Source organism: Eupeodes corollae, chromosome 1 (genome assembly GCF_945859685.1).
Source record: "Eupeodes corollae chromosome 1, idEupCoro1.1, whole genome shotgun sequence".
NCBI classification, from domain to species: domain Eukaryota; kingdom Metazoa; phylum Arthropoda; class Insecta; order Diptera; family Syrphidae; genus Eupeodes; species Eupeodes corollae.
The window spans coordinates 136299660-136319195 of NC_079147.1; the positions used below are offsets into that span (position 1 = coordinate 136299660).

Consider the following 19536-nt stretch of genomic DNA (forward strand, 5'->3'; position numbering starts at 1 on the left):
TTGTATAAACTTGTACCTACTCTTGTACTATTAAGAAATCTGAACTTCAATACCTTTGAAGGGTGAATATGACCTATGTTTTATTTATAGGCACTGTGTCGTATTGCCTGCATCTGAAGAATGTGTAAGAAAACCATCAAATGAGTCTGAGTAGATTAACTTTCAAAGGTATAGAACAATAAGTAAAGGTGAACATATCAAGTTGAAAATCAATATGTAGGTGCGCTATAGAAATATTTGCATGAATTTCTTTAATACAAAAATAATGAATTGACAAAATATAATAGAATTACGATTTTATTTGACAAGAAGGAGCTCTATTGATAGATTCGAAACAAAATAAAAAATACTATAAATACAAATGTGTTTTGAAAACCACACCTCTGTAAAAAGATGTTTGTAAGTATTTGAATTCTGAAAAAGAGATTTGATTTACAACACAATCGACATCCATATTCATCAAGAACTTTAGTTAAAAACATTTCTGTGTGAGTACTGTTTTTTTTACAAAGAGTTATTTTGTCGAATGCGAATAGTTTAGTATTGGATGGGTTCTGAAAACCACAAAAGAAATGCTGATGTGCCCTAGTGTTCCGTTTTATCTCCAAACCTCATTCTTATTTACCATCTCCGGTCTGCAATCCATTACATGGTTTCGCTGAAGATAGTACTTTTAGCTTTTCATAACCTTTTTCAAAATCACATCCCTCTTCTTCAGATGTGGAACTGTAACGACAAAATATGATAAGCTCATTAAATTCCCCATTGGGAATTATAAACCGCTTGGAATTTAATGCTTTGAAAAGCCAATGCTGTCTTGTATCGTTAAAGCGATATATACCGCCTTTGCCATTATCCGTTTATGGCACTTGCATCTCTAGGAGACTGAACATCTTGATATTCTCGATATTTGTATCTTCAAAAAACTTTTGTGGAAAGCTCGAGTATAACTCCCTTCTCTGGGCTGGCTCTTTTGCATTTTACTTAAGCCTCTTGGACAGTATTGAATGTAGAGCTTTTAGATTAATTGGTGATTATACCATACCCATGCTTGAACATCATCGTAAAGTTTCTTCTCTAACCCTTTTTTATCGTTATTTTAACGGTTTATGCTCCTGAGAAGTAGCCAACTGTATTCTTCCCCATAAACAGCTCAAACGTAGAACTCGCGCTTCAAGGAAAGCTCATCAGTATACCCTCGAGCCCTTTACCAGTCATTGCAATATTCAGGAGTTCAAAACCAATGTGCAACGACACCTGCTTTTAAGTTTTCAACCTCTCTTTATCTTCCTTAGTGCTGACAATGTGCCTGCATAATAAGGATAGTAATATCAATTTAAATGTGTGCCTATTATAAAAAAAAGGTTGTAGCACACATTTTTTTGAACGTCACTTTATCACATTATATTTTGGGCTTTTGTAGCAGAAATGTTTTTTTTTTGTTTAAAAACTATGTTCTTGAAACAAGATTCTAAGCAGTTTGTATCACAAATCGATACATAGCAGTTTAAGAACTAAACAAATTTAATGAACCAATTTTTTTTTAGAATAATAAGCTAAAATAAAATCAGTCTGATTTGTCGAATACAAAATTTAACATTTCAAAACGTTTGAACGTACCTAGGTTGGGTAAGGTTAAAATGGCTGTCCATCTTGGAGTAAAACACACTAAGGCCAGTTTAATAGCCACATGAATCTTGAGGCTACCTTATTAGCTCAATGAAACCAGTTTGAGTTTTTTTCGATACTTGAAAGACTCATTATGTTAATATATTTGAGATCGTTATAGAAGAATTCAGCAAGGAAAGTTTTGCGTTGCGCTAAAGAATTATTCCCTCCACTTCTCATCCATTCAGCTTCTGCAAATGGTTAGGTTATTTCACCTGTTGTATGCCTTCTTTAAAGCTTTTTGCATTAGAAATAGGTTACATGCTGCGATTGGTACATGTTTAGCTGATACTAAACGGGTAGAAAGGGGTTGTACTGTACCATTTCTGCCGAGTTCATCTACCTTACAATTTCCTGGAAAGTCTCATGGCACTCAGCAAAGGTGAATATAAAACTGTTGTACCATCTTCAATAGAGATGGTCCACAGTTATGGCCCGTTATAGAGTCCAGAGATTTGATAGCAGCCTGACTATTCGAATAAAATATAAACATACAAATTCTTTAAATTCTTCTTGGGAAAGCGGAATGATAGAATTAATTTCAGTTTTGAACCATCTGTGTAAAAGTCGATTGACTCTACTTCCATGAATGCCCTACCCTTCAGAAGGATCTGGAAGGTCTAGAAATCTGAAAGTTTCTATCGAATTGCAGTTGGGGGATGGTGAAGTTTGTTTGCTTTGATTTGGACTGGATTCTAGATACATAAGAATTACGGAGTGACCAATGTTGTTGTTAACATACTGTGATGAAGCTTTGTTTGCTAAATATGTCGAGAAGTTTTTTAGTTAAAGCAGGGTATCCAGTGCCAGGGATGGGGTCATGCGAAGCGATCCGCAAATACATAGGCAAGCTAAGGGTTGGACTTAATGTAGTTTATCGCCGTTTATAGCTCTTTTTTAAGCATTCGTGGTTGTAAGCCCCATTTATTACCAATAGTTTTTTTTTGCAAGAGAAAAGAGTTACATAGTTATGTTCGCGTAACATTTTTTCGTCGACCATATCTCAAGAACAGGCAGAAATATTGACTCCATAAAATTTTGTTGTACATGTAACAATATCAAAAGATGCAAGAGGTACTTTCCTAAAATTTTAATGTGTGTTTTTTTTGCTAAAGCAGTGTTAAAAAAATTGAAGCATTTTGTGGACCCCTAATATATCTCGAACCAAAAATGCTAGCGACTTCAATTAGATTTTATATTATACGTTATAAAGTAACAACAAATTTATATTTAAAAAAAAAATAATTATAGATTTAGAAACAGACAAAACCATTTTTCAAGTCGAATACCACCTCCAAATTCTATGCATTGAAGAATAACGTTTTTGATATTTGGTAATTTGTTAAGAGAGTAGTATAGTATAGACTTTGTATAAAAAAAGAAAATCTACAAAATACACAATTTAAAATAGGTACATTTAATTTTCGTCAAAATATGAATGGAGATATTGACTTCAAAATTACATTGAAAATAAATTAATTTTATCATATGAAAAATACTCTTTTCAACTCTTAATACGAAAAGAGCTAAAAACTGATAAAAACTCTTTTTCTATACTCAAGTGTCTTGAAAACGAAGAAATATACTGACTTTAAACTTTTTTTATCTTACGAAAAATGTTTGCATTGATACTTTGTAAAACCTTTAGAAATATCGATAGACGGACATAAATCGGTGTAAGTCACATCCCAGCAATTGTTTTTTGTATTTTAACTGCATATTTGTTGTTTTTAATTAATAATTAATTTTTTTAAACAATCTCAATCGAATAACTTTTAAGTTCGTCACAAAGTGACGAAGAAAATTAGCAAAAGGCTTTGCAATTATTAACTTCCCATTAGAAGTTATTGTTAACGGTCCAATTTGTCGTATTGAAATTTTTTACATTTCTCGACGTTTCAAGGTTTTTAGAGTTGAAATACAAGATTTTTAGTGAGATGTCTGTGCGTGCGTGTGAAAGTACTTTCGTTCGTTCACGACGTTTTTTCGTCGTCCATAGCTCAAGAACCATTAAATATATCGACTTCAAATAAATGTTGTTATACATATAATAATGCAGAAAGGGCTCTCAAGTTTAAAAAAGGCGAACATTTTTATTAAACCTAAATATCTCACTAACCAATTACGCTAGAGACTTGAACTAATTGTTATATTATACATTGTAACGTGATACCAAGCAAATATATTTCTGGAAAAAAATCCAATTAACGTTTTTTTTAATAAATCAAAAAACTGGGAAATAAGTGTATGTCACCTCGAAAATATTACGAACAAAAGATGATTCTATCTCCAAAATTATTTTGTGCAACGAAAAATTACGTTTTTAACATCTGGTTAAATTTTAAGAAAGATCGAAATGACAGTTTTTTACAAAAAAAAAATAAAAGCCTTAGAAAAATTTTTAAAAAATGTTTAAAAATTGATTTCGAATGAAATTCCGTATTTAAAATTTGAGATATTGGATTTAAACAAATTTTATCTTTTAAAAAATATTTTTGTCAACATGTATTTACATCTTTACAAGAATCCAATTGACAGCTTTTTACAAAAAATTAAAAAAAACTCTACAGAAATTTGATATTAAGGCTTCAAAATAAATTATAACTTAAGAGAAATATCGTTTTTGAAATTCGGACGAATTTTGAGAAAAATCGAACCGAGAATTTTCTTACAAAAATAAAAACCTAAAAACCAATAAACAAAAGTTGGTCGACTTAAATATCTTTTCAAAACTTTGAGGTATTGGCTTTACATTGATTTCAGATTTTTAAACATATTGTTTTCAAAATTTGGTAAAATTTTGAGAAAAATCGAATTGGCAGGTTTTTTTTTATAAAAACATAAAAACCTAAAAAATAAACAATGCTAAAACTTGGTAAAAATTTACTTTCGACTTAAATATCGTTTCAAACATAAAAAAATATTGCCTTTAAACTTATTTAAATTCACAGAAAATATTGTATTTTCAATAATTTATTTATACAAATCCATAAGTCGGTTTTTTTCATAAAAAAAAATAAAATCTACAAAAAATAGTACGCAAATTTGGTACAAAATGATTTTCGGTTCTTTATATCTCGTGGACAATAGAAGATATTGACTTCAAATTAATTTCATTTATCAAATTTTCGTATAAGAAATACTTATTTTTAAGAAATACTACTAAAATTGGTGAAAATTAGTTTTCATCTAAAAATCTCGTTAACAAAATTAGATTTTGAAATAAAACTATTTCATTATGTGCAAAATGTTGTTGGTAGTTTTTTTTTTTAATGTTTTAGAATAATTTAGCTGACAAATTTATTAACACAACATGAACCCCAAAAATCTTTTAAGCAAGAAAAATGGGCAGACGGGATGGGATGTTATCAGTGTGGGTCGCATCCCAGCCTCTTTTTCTGTTAGGGTTTAACTTACTATGGTGATTTGCCTTTTGATTCTCAAAAAATATTAAACTGCCAAAAACTTTCCTAAGTGTTTTCATTCTTAAAGGAAACTAATTTCGATCGAATAAATTTACAGCTTCAAAGGTCTAAAATAAAAAACGTTTACTTTCTTCATCAAAAAGCCGTCAGCTCCTTTTTTCAAAAGTCATGACATGTAATAAATCCATGTGGGTCTATCTTTATTTGATTGAAACATAAATTGAATTGAATTCAATTTTAAGTTTTAATTCTTTGTTAAGAAAAAAAAAACAAAAATTACCTTCTAATTGCAATGAGTTGCACAAAAAGGACATTTTTATTTTCCTGACAGATATTTTTGGAAAATATACTACACATACATACAAAATATAGAAAACTTTTAAGAAGTTCTGACATTTTCACAAACAAGCTAACAACTTTCTATAAACGAGTACCATGTGTGTTTCTTACTTCATGTGAGATGTGAGCAATTAAAGGAAGAAAATCTAAAAACATAAACTTAAAGAAACCTTAAATACCTATACAACTATAAATCTTTATGAAAACACAGTGGTGGGCTAGAAACTTTCACATCTGCAATAAAAAATGGTTAGAGTTAATACAATTATTTCTGCAAACATTTTTAATGCTGCAATAAAGGCTTTCAGAGCGTCAATCGAAGTGAACTTGTCACTTTAGACATTAGCCTTAACGTGGTCTTAAAGTAGTCTAAAGGCAAAATCGGGTTAAATCGCATGGTCTCTAATCGGCCAATTAAACAAGCCCGAAACGTGAAATTAAGTGTTCAACGAACTTGACTCTCAATAAGTCCATTGTTGAGTATGGTGTGTGACATGTGGCACCGCCTTATTGAACCCACATGCCATGAAAGTCAAGCGCTTCCATTTTCCGAAAAATTAAAAGCGATGTGCATTATCTTTGAAGAAATGCGGCCTTAAGATGCCGTCCGTCCATAATCTGTAACAAACAGCAACTTTTCTTGGATGCACTGGTAGCTTATTTTTAATTGGTCTTCAATCCTAAAACGACAGTTTTGCTTCTTCACATATCCATTGAACCAGAATTTGTGGCCAACTATTCAAGAGCGCATTTACCAAAAAGTTCGGCTTAGTGGTAGGTTATTCGGCTTCAATGCTTACACCAGATCTATTTTGAAAGGCTTCACACGATGAATCGAGCTTTCACGGCCATGACTAATTCTGGTCGTAACGGTTGTTAAATATCTAATGATGTAAATTTTGTGCAAAACTTAGTCACAATAGCCTTGAAGTAGCCGCCTCAGTAGTTCTATTAAACTAACCATAAAATGAAACAAGATATAATTCATATTTAAACCAAAACACACTCTATATTACTCTAGGTTACTATAATTTGATTCATGTGCACCACTGTACATTCGAAACATCAGAAACAATATTTTGGAAAAAACTTCTCCATATAACCGAAATAAGTTTTTAAGCAAAAGTTTCTCGTAATTAATTAGCAAGCCATATGAAATGGATGAATTGAAGAATTATGTATGATGTTTTGTTCAAATAGAATCAATGCAGAAACACCATATTTTCACGGCAGCTTCCTTACATAAGAATGTTGAAAACAAACATTTCAACACCAACTGTGTCGCATGAAGTTAATCTTTATAAGTTATCGAGTTTTATTTAAGATTCATGAATCCATTAAATATATCTACAAATTTCTTGTAGTATTATGTATAGAGTATAGCCTACAATTTTCATACTCATGGGGTTTAACATACAGTGTTTAATATAAACAGGGAGACGTACAGGAATTTTTGAATTAATAATCTGTAGGTATTTGAAATATTTCTTTACAATATTAAATAGATTGATTGTTATTTTCGTAAAATGTATCTAAATATCAATGTAAGGTTTAATTGACCGAGTAAAAAGGCCACTAATTTTTACGTTTTTCTAATGTAAATTATAATTATAAATTAGGTGGCGCAACAGTCCGTAGAGAACCAGGGCCTAGTCACATACTGTGTGCGAGTAATTGCAGGGAGTACTTTTTCATGACAAGAATTACCTTTGGAGAATTTGTCAATTCCTCGCAAGAGGCAGTCCCGTAAATAAATCTTTAGGTGGCACAGGCATGAATCGAACCCAAGACCTCTCGCATGACAGTCCAACGCACTAACCATCATGCACAAGATACTCCTTTTAATGTATATAACGAAACGAAAAACTATTTACTTTGAATAATATTGATGATCCGATATTGTCCGATGGTAGCCTTCAATGTTGCCTTTAAGGTTAATACTTTTACTTTCAAAAACTGGAGTAAATGTTACTTTACAAAGACCAAAGCAAAAACAGTCCTTTGATTCTAGTTTTTCCTGGTAATCAATGCCAATATTATGTTTTCTGTAAGTGTGCATCTTAATTTTTCGAGTGTTAGGCATCGATTTGTCCTATTTCTAAAGCATTTTAGCATCCTCAGGTTATCTGTCAAACTTAGTCCGAAATAGGGTTTCACGATAGATATAGCTTTTTAAAGTGACTTATAGAAATAGTTTTAATTGGATTTTGTAAACAAATAGATTGAACAATGAAGCATCAGCTATACCTAATTAACTTTACTATTTTAACTCTAAGTTAAGTCCCAAGAGAAATGATAAATATGTACTCTTTTGAGAGACATGGTATATAGTCTTTCATCAAATTTCGGAAGCATGTGTAAAGACATTTTAACTCTATAAACTTTTCGTTAACTAAAATTCAAATTTTTCAATTATTTAGAATGAATAGATATTGCAAATGAAATGTATACACTTTCATATTTCAATACGATGTTAATTCTTTTCTATATGTAGCATCGAAAGGAGGGTGTCATGAGGAACATGATCACTAGCATAGCTAAGTTAATATCGTTAATATTTGGTACACAAACTGCAGTTCCCCTCCCTCCTTGACAGTACTCGCAAACACGAATGTTTAAGAGTTGTTACTAGGCCTTTCTTCTGTAGTGCCACCTTATTTATTTTTAAATTTCCATAAGAAGTAATTGTAAACTTGGTTAACATTGATTTTTGACTCAAACATCTTTTCAAAAATTACAAATATTGGTTTTAATTTAATTTCATCTTATAGAAAATGTTGTCTTTGATATTCAGTAAAAATTGTATCCATTACTCATTACTCTTAGGTTAGGTTAGGTTAAAGTGGCTGTTATTATTAGACAGTGTCCGGTTATGACACCTACTATCGAGCTTATATGCGATCTGCTTAGAGAGAGCAAGCACCTTTGAACGTTTTAAATCCATTATTGGCCAGATGTTTTTTGTGGCTTGACGCGTGGTGATATTGTTCCACCTGGTGCCTGCCCTCCTCGCAGCGTCTTGCATTAGCAACAGTTTACAAGTAGCGATTATTATGCCAGTACTTGCCAAACGTGGTAGGATGGGCTGTACTGTACCGTTCCTGGCGAGTTCATCTGCCTTACAGTTACCAGGAATGTCTCTAAGGCCCTTCACCCAGCAAAGTTGAATTTTAAACGGTTGTGCCATCTTCATTAGAGATGATCGACAGTTATGGACTGTTATGGATTTTGTAGAGACAGAGTCCAGAGATTTTATAGCAGCCTGGCTGTCAGAGAAAATACGGATATCAGATGTTGATATCACGTTTTCTTTGAGCCAAGACAAGACTTCTTTAATCGCCAAAAGTTCCGCCTGGAACACGCTACAATGATTGGGAAGGCGGAATGAGAGACTTAATTTCAGTCGTTCAGAGTACACACCTCCACCAACCCCTTCTTTGGTTTGTGACTCATCTGTGTAAAAAACTCATTACTCTTAATAAGTATTGGCTTCAAAATGATTTCATTCTGTGATAAATTTTCTAGAAAAATTCAATCTCTAAGAAAGTCGTTAATAAACTAGTTTTGAAATCTGTTTTTATTTTTCATATATAAAATATTGTTGGTAGTTTTTATTTACTTATTAAAAAATTAAAACGGTAATATTTTAAACAAAATACGAAAACCTACAAAAAGAACAAAAAAAACTAGTAGGCAAGACAAATCGTCAGAGCCTTTTTTGTACTTGTAAGTGAGCTTATTATAATTCTGTTACATATCCAGGGCCGGATTGAAGAGAGGGCAACCGGGTGGAAGCCCCGGGCCTCAACAAATGTGGGGCCTCCACAATAGGGACTTCGGAAAATTTATGTTTCAAATTCCAACAAGTAAACACTACGAGTAGTAAACATCTTTTCCCTTGATATGTATTTTTTTTTTGCTGGGAAAGGCAGCTGCTAACTCTTGTCCATCGGCTGTTCAATTCTTTGATTTCGTGCAGAATTAATACACTTTTTTCACAGCCAGTACAAAGTGACGGAATTCTGATTGGGAAATTAACGGAGAAGAAAAGCAGACAGTTTTTATTCTTGAAAAAGCTCAGTGACATTCGTTGGTCTTGTCGATTTGAAGCTACGAAAGCCTTAGTCAACGGCTATTCGGAAATAAAAGAAGCTCTAACCAGTTTATCTTCCAATAAAGAGCAAAAAGACATCGTGAGGAATGAATCAACGCACCTTCTACAGAAGATAAGTGGCCTCGAGACTCATTTGTTTGCAACATTTTGAAACTATATCTTGATATCTTGAAATCATTCGTGGAATCCAAACGAAATGATTTTGATAAATACGAGGAAGCAGCCAAAAAAATATCCCATACTGATGAATATGCACAATCACGCACCCGCACCAGAACGAGAAATGTGAGGTTGAATCCGCTCAATTACGGGAAGGCACAAGACGCAAATCTGTCACCCAAGGAAAAATACAAAGTTTCAACCTATATCCCAGTGATTAACCAGCTATGCGTTTCTCTTACTGAACGATGAATCTATGTTCGAGATTTAGATTCCTGAATCACATCAAGAAGATGGATGCTGAAAATTTGAATGCTGCAGCAGTGGCATTGTTGCAAGTGTATCCGGATGATTAAAAGCCTAGTCTTGTTAATGAGTTGGTTCGATTTGTGTCTTTGATTGACTCATACAAAAAGGAATAGGGCTATGGAATAGATCAATCGTCGGAACTATTTTACTACTAAATTCTAGAAAATTAAAAATTTCATTACCAAAACCAAAAATTGCATTGAAAATATATTTGGTTTTGATGTTCAAATTGCACTGGAGAGCGCTGATAAAAATTAGGCTTCGAACCACAATGGGACAAAACCGTCTATCGAAGCTTTCTCTCCTGAGCATTGATAGCGATTAACTCCGAGAACTGGATTTCAACAAAATCATCAACGATTTTTCGGCGAAAAAAGCTCGAAAGGTTCCGTTCGTTAACCCTTAAATTTAGATTCAGATAATTCTTTTTTCCGTTTGTATTTACGAGTCTATGGGTTTGTTTAATACTAAAGAAATCTACACTAAATTATTTATTGATGAACTCCAATGAAAAAATGGTTTGTTTTATTTTGAAAATATTTTGGGGCGAAGAGGCCTCCCCTCCTTTATTGCCCCAAGGCCTCTGGACCTCTAAATGCGGCCCGGTACAAATCAAATCAAATTGTAAGAGGCCAAACCATATTCCAAAATATTATTTGAATATTCCAAGGCTGTATCTCTTATTGAATTGATAAACATTGACTATTTGGCATTAAGGCAAAAAATCGGACTGTTGATGCTCCCATTTTGATTTGTATTTTGTTTAGTACACCTTGAATCGAAAATATTAAAAATTGAATGATAAAAAGTTATAATTTTTAAGGAAGATCTGATCATGTTGGATTTAGCGTCATTTAATTTATATTGACAAAAATCTTCAATAATCCATCATCAAAATTGTATATAAAGCGTGATTTTTGATTTTTTAACTATTATCTTTTTGGCAACACTGATTTAAACAGCTGACGCACGTTTTGCGTTTTGTTTCACTGTCAAACATCTTCAGTTTGATCTATAATTGAACCATGAATCGTCTAACAAACGAATACCGCTTGCAAATTATTGAATTTTATTATCAAAATGCGTGCTTTGTTAAGACAGTTCATCGCGCGCTTTTTCCATTTAATTGTGTTCAGCGACGAAGCTCATTTTTGGCTCAATTTTTACGTAAATAAGCAGAATTGTCGATTTTGGATTGAATATCAGTCAGAAGCATTGCAGGAGCTCCCAATGCATTTAGAAAAAGTCACAGTTTGGTGCCGGTTATGATATAATGGCATCCTTGGACCGTACTTCTTCAAAGATGATGCGAAAGGTAACGTAACTGTGAATGGTGAGCGCTGCCGTGAGATGACCAACTTTGTTTTTGCCCAAAATGCAAGAGCTTGACTTGCATAACATGTGGTTTCAAAACAAGACGTTATCACATGCCACACAGCATGCGCAACAATGGACTTATTGAGGGGCGAGTTCTGTGAACATTTTATTTTACGTTCGGGACTGGTCAATTGGCCGCCTAGATCGTGGGATTTAACGCTTTAGACTATTTTTGTGGGGATATGTTAAAGCTCATGTCTATACAGACAAGCCCGCTTCAATTGACGCATTGGAAGACGACATTAAAGCATTTATTCGTGAAATACCGGCCGAAATGTTGGAAAGAGTATGCCAAAATTGGACTTAGCGGTTGGACTTTCCAGCAGCTTTTAAAAAATCAACCTATATTAAACAATCAAATATTTTATCTCTAAAAGCGTGTGTAAAAAAGCGCAAGGTAAGGACTGATAAGAATTACATAAATATTGTTATGTTTTAAAAGATAACATTTTAAGCCTATATCAATTTCAAGATTCCATAAATTAATACTTCGAGGTCAATTGGAATATTTAAGTGTGTATTCTGAATCGAGTTAAGCGTATTACATATAAATATAAAATTTTAAGACTATCAAATTAAATTGATTTCAAAAAATATGTACTTACTGATTTTAAAACATTTTTCACTGCAAAGGGAAATATCTACTTAAACCCGAATATATCTAAAATTCTATTACAGAGGACTACAATAAAGCTTTTATTTTAAATTAAAAAAGACCTTTCATTCGAAGTCTCGATGATAAAATTATTTTGTTACCTTTTTAATTCACCAAATGAAGCACATTTTTTTTGAGAAAGCACAACAATTATACTCTTGGCCATGACATTTTGAAACTCCAATTCCAATTTTTTCCTGTAAGCTTCCAATAAATCTATTGAAAACAGTCTCATTAGTCATCATCATTAATTGGCCTCTTTGAAATACATAGGATTAATTTCGATACAATCCCAATTCTTGGGCAAGAAATAAATAAAATTAATTAAATGGCGCAACAGTTCGTAGAAAACCAGATCCTAGTGAATTCCAACGCTCAACCATTCCTGTGTTCTAGTAATGCCAGGGATGGAGAAAACTATGCAGTTTTTATGCCGAATCCGAAGGGTTAACTTAAGAACCTACTTTTCATGATTGGAATTACTCTTTGACGATTTGTCTATTCCTCACAAGAGGTTATACCCGTGAAAAAAAAACTTTAGGTGTCACTGGCAGTAATTGAATCCAAGAATTCTAGAATGACAGTTGTATATATGTTATGTACATATGTATGTATGTATATAACCATCACTCCACGGGTAATATTTTTGCATTATGTTTTAAAAATCATTTCGGGTAAGTAACCTCTGCGACTATCTGGAATGAACTCCATACGAAAGGCCCAATTTTACACTTTTTAATCGTTCCGCAAAAATGGTACAGCTGTTTTAAATCACGATCTTGGTGACCACGCAGCAGCCTCACGATGCGACGCTATATAATGCGCCTATCAAAAGTTTTCTTCAATAAATTGATTATTTTGTTGGCTGTAAGGAATAAAGCGCCAATAAAAAGTCATTAATTAAAGCTCTATAGCGTTCGCCATTGACTGTAGTATTATGGTCGGCTTTTGAAGAAATATGGACCAAGATTATATTTGCCCATAGAGCACACCTACATAATAGTGAATTTTTGATCATTTAGTTGAAGGGGCGGCCGGCCGGTGTCTTAACAATGACTTGTGGAATATTATCAATCCAAATAGAAAAAATTTATATTATAACGAACGGGATCGTAGTCAACTCGTTTTTGGTGTATTCACCTAACTTGCGACACGCTTGATGGTCGTTCGGTTTAGGCCCACCAGCCAAGATCCCTCCGTAAAATCTTCCATAAAGTGGATGGGCACAGCTCTAATTGCTTCTCTCGATTTCGGATGGACTTATTCGCGTTTTCTTTGATACTCTCTTCCACTAAAAAAATTGCGTCTTCAGTGAGCACTATAAGGTGACGTCTCTGAGGACACAAATTATCCAGTGAACTTAATGTTGTGCAAAGCCGATTCATAGCTTTTCCAATAACCGACTCACGCATTGATGTTCAAATGGTAGACATGTGCATTCAAGAGGACACAAGCGGCCACAGGTTTTTCTCAAAACCCACCTCTGTCTATCAACTCACCTCCCCGCGGGGAACATCGGGTGCCTAGTACCTCAGCTGGAGATTGGGTTCCAACCCCAGTGGAAAGTTGTTGGGGGCAGCAAACGAGAGAGGGGGGAGAGGTGTTTCCACTAAGGCACCTCTCCTTATCCAGGCGGCAGCGGACGAATTCTCGAGATAGAATAAACGGTGGCGTCTACAGTTCCAGTAAGGTTGAACTACTTAGTGAACACCTTATATGGCTTCTTCGACATATTCGGAGCCCAGGAATGTAAGGAGCGGTTTATGCGGCTCCCCTTCCTTGGAGTTATACTAAGGATCTGGCCCTCCTGGTTGGGGGTTGTGCAGTCGGGGTGACTTCCTGGCCACGTAAAAATACCTTAAGCTTCGAAGCACCAACAAGCCTCGGATACGGTCGGATTCACTGTTGACAACCCACGAAAACGAAATAATGACAACGAACTTCGGATATGTACGGTACGTGGAACGACTACCACAGCGAAGAGCTCTACCGAGCAATGTCTAGTTTTGGCATCCCTGTCAAACTGATCCGTTTGTGCAGAATGACGATGGAGAATGCACGCTGCTCTTTCAAGGTCGGAAAAGATCTTACCGATGCCTTTGATGTCTTGGACAAAACGTCACCATGGACAGCTATAACTTTGAGGTAGTTAAGGACTTTGTCTACCTAGGCACCGCTATTAATGCAGACAACGGCACCAGCGCTGAAATCAAACGAAGAATAACTCTTGCAAATTGCTGCTTCTTTGGATTTAGAAGGCAATTGAGAAGTAAAGTCCTCTCTCGAGCATGCAAAATCAACATCTATAAGACACTCATCATCCCGGTTCTCATTTATGGCGCTGAAGCTTGGACCCTGTCAAAGAAAGATGAGAGCGTCTTAGGATGCTTCAAGAGAAAAATTCTTCGGGTGATTTTTGATCCCGTACGCATAGATAAAGAATGGAGGAGAAGATATAACGATGAACTGTACGGGCTGTACAGCGACACTGACCTAGTTAGCAGAATTAAAGTCCAACGGCTAAGATGGCTATTCCATGTAGAGCGGAGGGACATCAAAGCTCCAGCCCGGAAGGTCTTCGAATCCAATCCCGAGGGACTACACAGTAGAGGAAGACCGCGACTCAGGTGGCGCACCCAGGTGGGAGAGGACCTTAACCAACTTGGCGTGTGAAACTGGAGACAGCTAGCTAGGTACCGAGCTGGCTGGACACGCTTGTGGGTTGAGGCCCAGCTCCGCCCTGGACAGAAGCGCCACCTTAAGTAAAGTAAGTAAGACTCACGCATTATTTTGGTAGAAATTTTGCACGTTATGCCAACGTTTCAGGAGAAAGTGTTAGCAAATTTCATCCCTACCTTAAGATCCGCCACACCTTTAAGTAAAATTTTCACCACGTTTTTCACTGTCAAAGGTACGCAAACTAGATAGTCTTTTTTCAACAACCTGTGATCTTTATTTTTTGATATTCATTAGAAAATTCTACAATTTTTTTTCGCTGGTTCTTGGAAAAATGGCTTTTAAAAATCGTCACTGCCTTTTTACTTTAGTGAATTTAAATTTTTTTTTATTTAATCTAGAAAATCGTTTCAAACTATTTTTTTTTTATGAATGGAAAACTTACCCTTTTTTCTCTTGCGTACCTATACTTATGTTTGTATAATGCTATATCCAATCATAGTTATACCTTGAAAGGCTGGTAATTGGTGAAACTTTTTGATACAGTGGGTGTTGGTTGGTGAAAAAGGGGCTTAAAAGATTTGTATCCAAACCAATTTCTATATAAAGTTGGCTATTGGATTCCATTTCAAAACTCTATTTTCGTCCTTGCATTTCGAGAATAAAGGCATGCACTTACATATATGTATATATATGAAAGAAATTGCATGCGAACTTTTCTGGTTTTAAATCTGATTGGAAGTCTAAAGCGATATGTACATTATGTATGTATGTATGCATATTGAAAAGGACATTGTGTAAAGTGTGAGTATCGTGTACTATCTGACAGCTTTCTAAAAATATGAAATAGGTGTTTTTTTGTGTGAACCCGTATGGGTCTATCATAGTGCACTAAAGGTTTTTGCAATTAGAACTTTGACTCGTCCACTTGGATGATGATAAAATTTGTCAAAAACACACGAAAACATAATATTACAAACATACATAAATTCTTTTTTAGTTGTAAGGGTTAATTTAACTTATAATTGATTCAAAAGAGAGAGTTTATGAGAGGAAACAAAAAACAGGATAGTTTATAAATAACTGAAGAGGATCTTAAAAACAAATTTACAACAAATTTACTGAAAATTAAGATAGATGTTAGCAAGTTTACATTTGAGCTATCATTTTCATTTGGGCTAAGTTGTTGGGTAAGCTGAGCTAAAGTTGAACTGAGTTGAGCAGTTGATCTGTCGAGTAGGAGATAATTCTCAATATATGTCTTTTCTTATTACGTAAGAAAAAAAACTTAGATGTGACCCACAGTGATAAATGCCCATCCCGTCTGTCTATTTGTATTTGTATTTTTTATTTATTTCAAAAATCGTTTACAAGGTAGGACTTGAGCCTTATAAAGTGTTGCAAGCCTTTACATTAATTTCAGAATTCGAATAAAAATTATATACCTAAGGCTTCTATTTACATATTTATATAAAGAAAAGGAAATTTAACATCAATTATTTGTCAAATAGTTGGAAAGTAAAATCTACTTATGCTTCTTATTCTTCTCATAGCGATGAGCAGATAGTTCCAAAGGCTTACAATATAATAAAAAACTGACGCTCAGTATTTAGAAAATTGTATCGGGGTAATACTAAAGCAAAGGACCTTGTTGAATGACTTAAATTCAGCTTACCGTATAGATAATCAGGTTGTTGTGTTTGGATGATTTGATGCAGGTAAGTCAGAGAGCGAAAGTTTATTAAAACCCTTTCACGCATATGGGACACATGTGTCCCCGACAGTTTTTACAGTTTTATGCAAAAGTTATTCGGTAAAATCAAGCTATGAGTTTGTTAAAAGAAGGCTTTACCATATTCTTTCTGTCAAATATAAAAAAAACAAATAAAAACAAAAAAAAAATTGCGCTGAACTTGCAAGTTTTTAGTCTGCTGAACGTCTGATTTATTTTTTCGTTTTTATAATATTTTTTGATTTTTTGCGAGTGAGTGATTGATCATATTATTCTTTGGTAAGTATTTTATTAATTTTATCTGTTTTTCTTATTTTTCAATGACGAAGTGTACGAATTTTTGTGAATAATTGAAGTGGGACACTGTTGTCCCAGTATGCACCAAAGGAGTATTTTCTAGTACATTTCATTATTACGCTAAATAGGAGTTTTTATGAGTTTGGGGGAACATTTGTCTTATAATGCAATACAAATATTGATGCATTTGTTTCAGAATATGTCTTCAAGAAGGAAGAGGGAATTTTCCTTACGCGAAAATGAGATTTTTGAAGTTTTAGTGGCTGATAACAGTGATGACGAGGATGCATTGGTCTTAGATGAAGAAGATCAGCAGTTTTTGGCCCAACACATAGATGCAGGTCTCTCAATTGTTGAAATTGAACCGAGCTCTTCACATACAGTTGACGAAAATGTACAGGACGTAGAAGAAAGTCAAGGGCAGCAACAAAGAGTAAAAGCAAGGACGGGTTTGACACCGTCGTTCAACTGGAGGAAAAACTCATATGACCCGTACCATTTCCATGAACAAGAAGGATATAAACATGGCGAAATTATGATTTCAACTGATTTTACTCCCTTGAAGATTTTCGATGCAGAGGCAAAGTTTGATCTATTACTTGATGAAATTATTATACCTGAATCGGAACGATACGCATTGCAAAATGGAAGACCTTTCGCTCTCACTAGTGCAGAGGCGAAGGCCTTTCTAGGGATGAACTACGTGATGGGATATCACATCTTGCCTACATTCCGCAGCTATTGGTCGTCAGATCCTGATATGGGAGTTCCTGTCATTGCAAACGTAATGCCACTCAACCGTTTCGAAGAAATACGAAGGAACCTACATTTCAGTGACAATACAAATGAACCATCTAGAAGTCAATCTTCATATGATAGAGCATATAAGATACGCCCAGTGTTAGATCATTTCAACGACAGTTTTCAAAACGCTATGACAAACACAAAAACTCAAGCAATAGATGAGCATATGATTAAGTTCAAAGGTCACAATATTATGAAACAATATGTCAAAAATAAACCAGTAAAATGGGGATTTAAAATGTGGTGCAGATGTGATTCAAGGACTGGCTATCTATTTCAGTTTGACCTGTATACTGGGAAAAAACAAGGTGTTGCTGAAATTGGATTAGGAGAATCAGTGGTCTTACAACTTTGCAACGACCTTCAAAATTTGGGTTGTGAAATATATTTTGACAACTTTTTTAATTCTCCAAATCTGCAACATAAACTGGCAAACATGAACATAAGATCTTGTGGAACAGTTCGTTCAAATAGAAAGAATATTCCGAAAAATTTGCCTGCCGATAAAATGATGAAAAGAGGGCAAATATATGCGACTAGCTCACAAGGGATTTCCTTCATAAAATGGATGGACAATAAAGCCGTTTTTATGTTGACAAATTTCCTGTCCCCAATTACCACCACTACGGTGAAAAGAAGAATGCACGGAAGTGGTGAGAAAATAAATGTCACATGTCCCGACGTTGTAGTAAAATATAATAAGAACATGGGAGGCGTTGATTTGATGGACCAAAGGAAAGTTTGCTATGAAGTTGATAGAAAAGCGAAAATCAAATATTATCTCAGACTATTCTTTGATTTGCTCGACATTGCAATGAACAACGCCTATATAATATACAGCAAATTGCATGATGACAAACTAGTTGAAGGAACATTGCTTTCGTGCCTTAAATTTCGACAAGTTATAAGTCGTTCCCTCATTGCTGATTTCTCGTCTCGTCAGAGAACACTACCATCTACAGTTATGACGAATAAAAGAATTGGTAACTTACAAAAAAGGGGAACGCCATCTCATATTATGGTAAAAACAAATATAAGGAAGAGGTGTGTACAATGTGCCAAATCTCGTGTTGAAAATCGCACTAACAATACTTGTTCAACATGCAACGTACACTTATGTTTCACATCGGAAAGAAATTGTTTCCAAGATTATCATTAAAATATTCTTTGTTTTCAATAAAAAATGTTCAGTTCCTTTGATATATGCATTATTTGATTCACTTTATCTAATAAATTTCACCTTACATTGATAATATTAGTTTTATTCAAAACGGTCATTTGCGCAACCTTTGACGCATACTGGGACACATTTGTCCCGTGTTAAAAAAACACAGAAAAAATAACAAAATTAAATTTTTTTTATAATTTTATGTTTAAGTTGACCCTAATAGTCGATTATAACCATCATACAACTTTGTTTGTTTTTTAATAACACTATGTGCGTGTAAGGGTTAAACTGTCAAGGCTACAACCAAAAATCCGTCCCGAAAAATGGATATAAAAATATAGCGGGAAATATTGTTATAAGCAACATTCAATGTTGCGGCTATTCACACAGTCTAGTTTACAAAAGATTTCACACCCATACAGCACAATTGGTAGTATAATGGCCTTAGCAAGTAGCAGTTTAGTTTTGATCGGGATTTCATCAAATATTTGTTAAAAGACTTTTTTACGATTCAGCTCTTTTTTTTCACTATTTTTTGCGAATTGTTAAAAAAATTGCAAACAAAAATGTTTATTCAAAAAATTGAACTTTGATGACTCCTACTGGCGAACCACTACGAGTTACACAAAAAAACATAAAGACAATTTTAAAGAGCGTGAAATGCCCTATAAGGTCCATAAAACCGATTCACAATATTGTAAAAAGCGGGCGAGCATTAGAAATTTGAAAAAAAAAAATATTTTTTTACATGTATTTTAAATGGGAAAACTTTAAATTTTAACTGCAAGTACTTAAAATTGATATTAAGAGCTC

General features: G+C 34.1%; 1 protein-coding gene across 1 annotated transcript; it reads left to right on the top strand.

Annotated features, from left to right (window-relative positions):
* The first annotated feature begins 16950 nt into the window (after positions 1–16950).
* On the top strand, positions 16951–18714 carry LOC129944937 (piggyBac transposable element-derived protein 4-like). Its single transcript, XM_056054599.1, has one exon. It carries the CDS (start codon positions 16951–16953, stop codon positions 18712–18714), a length of 1764 nt encoding a protein of 587 aa, XP_055910574.1.
* Positions 18715–19536: the final 822 nt, after the last annotated feature.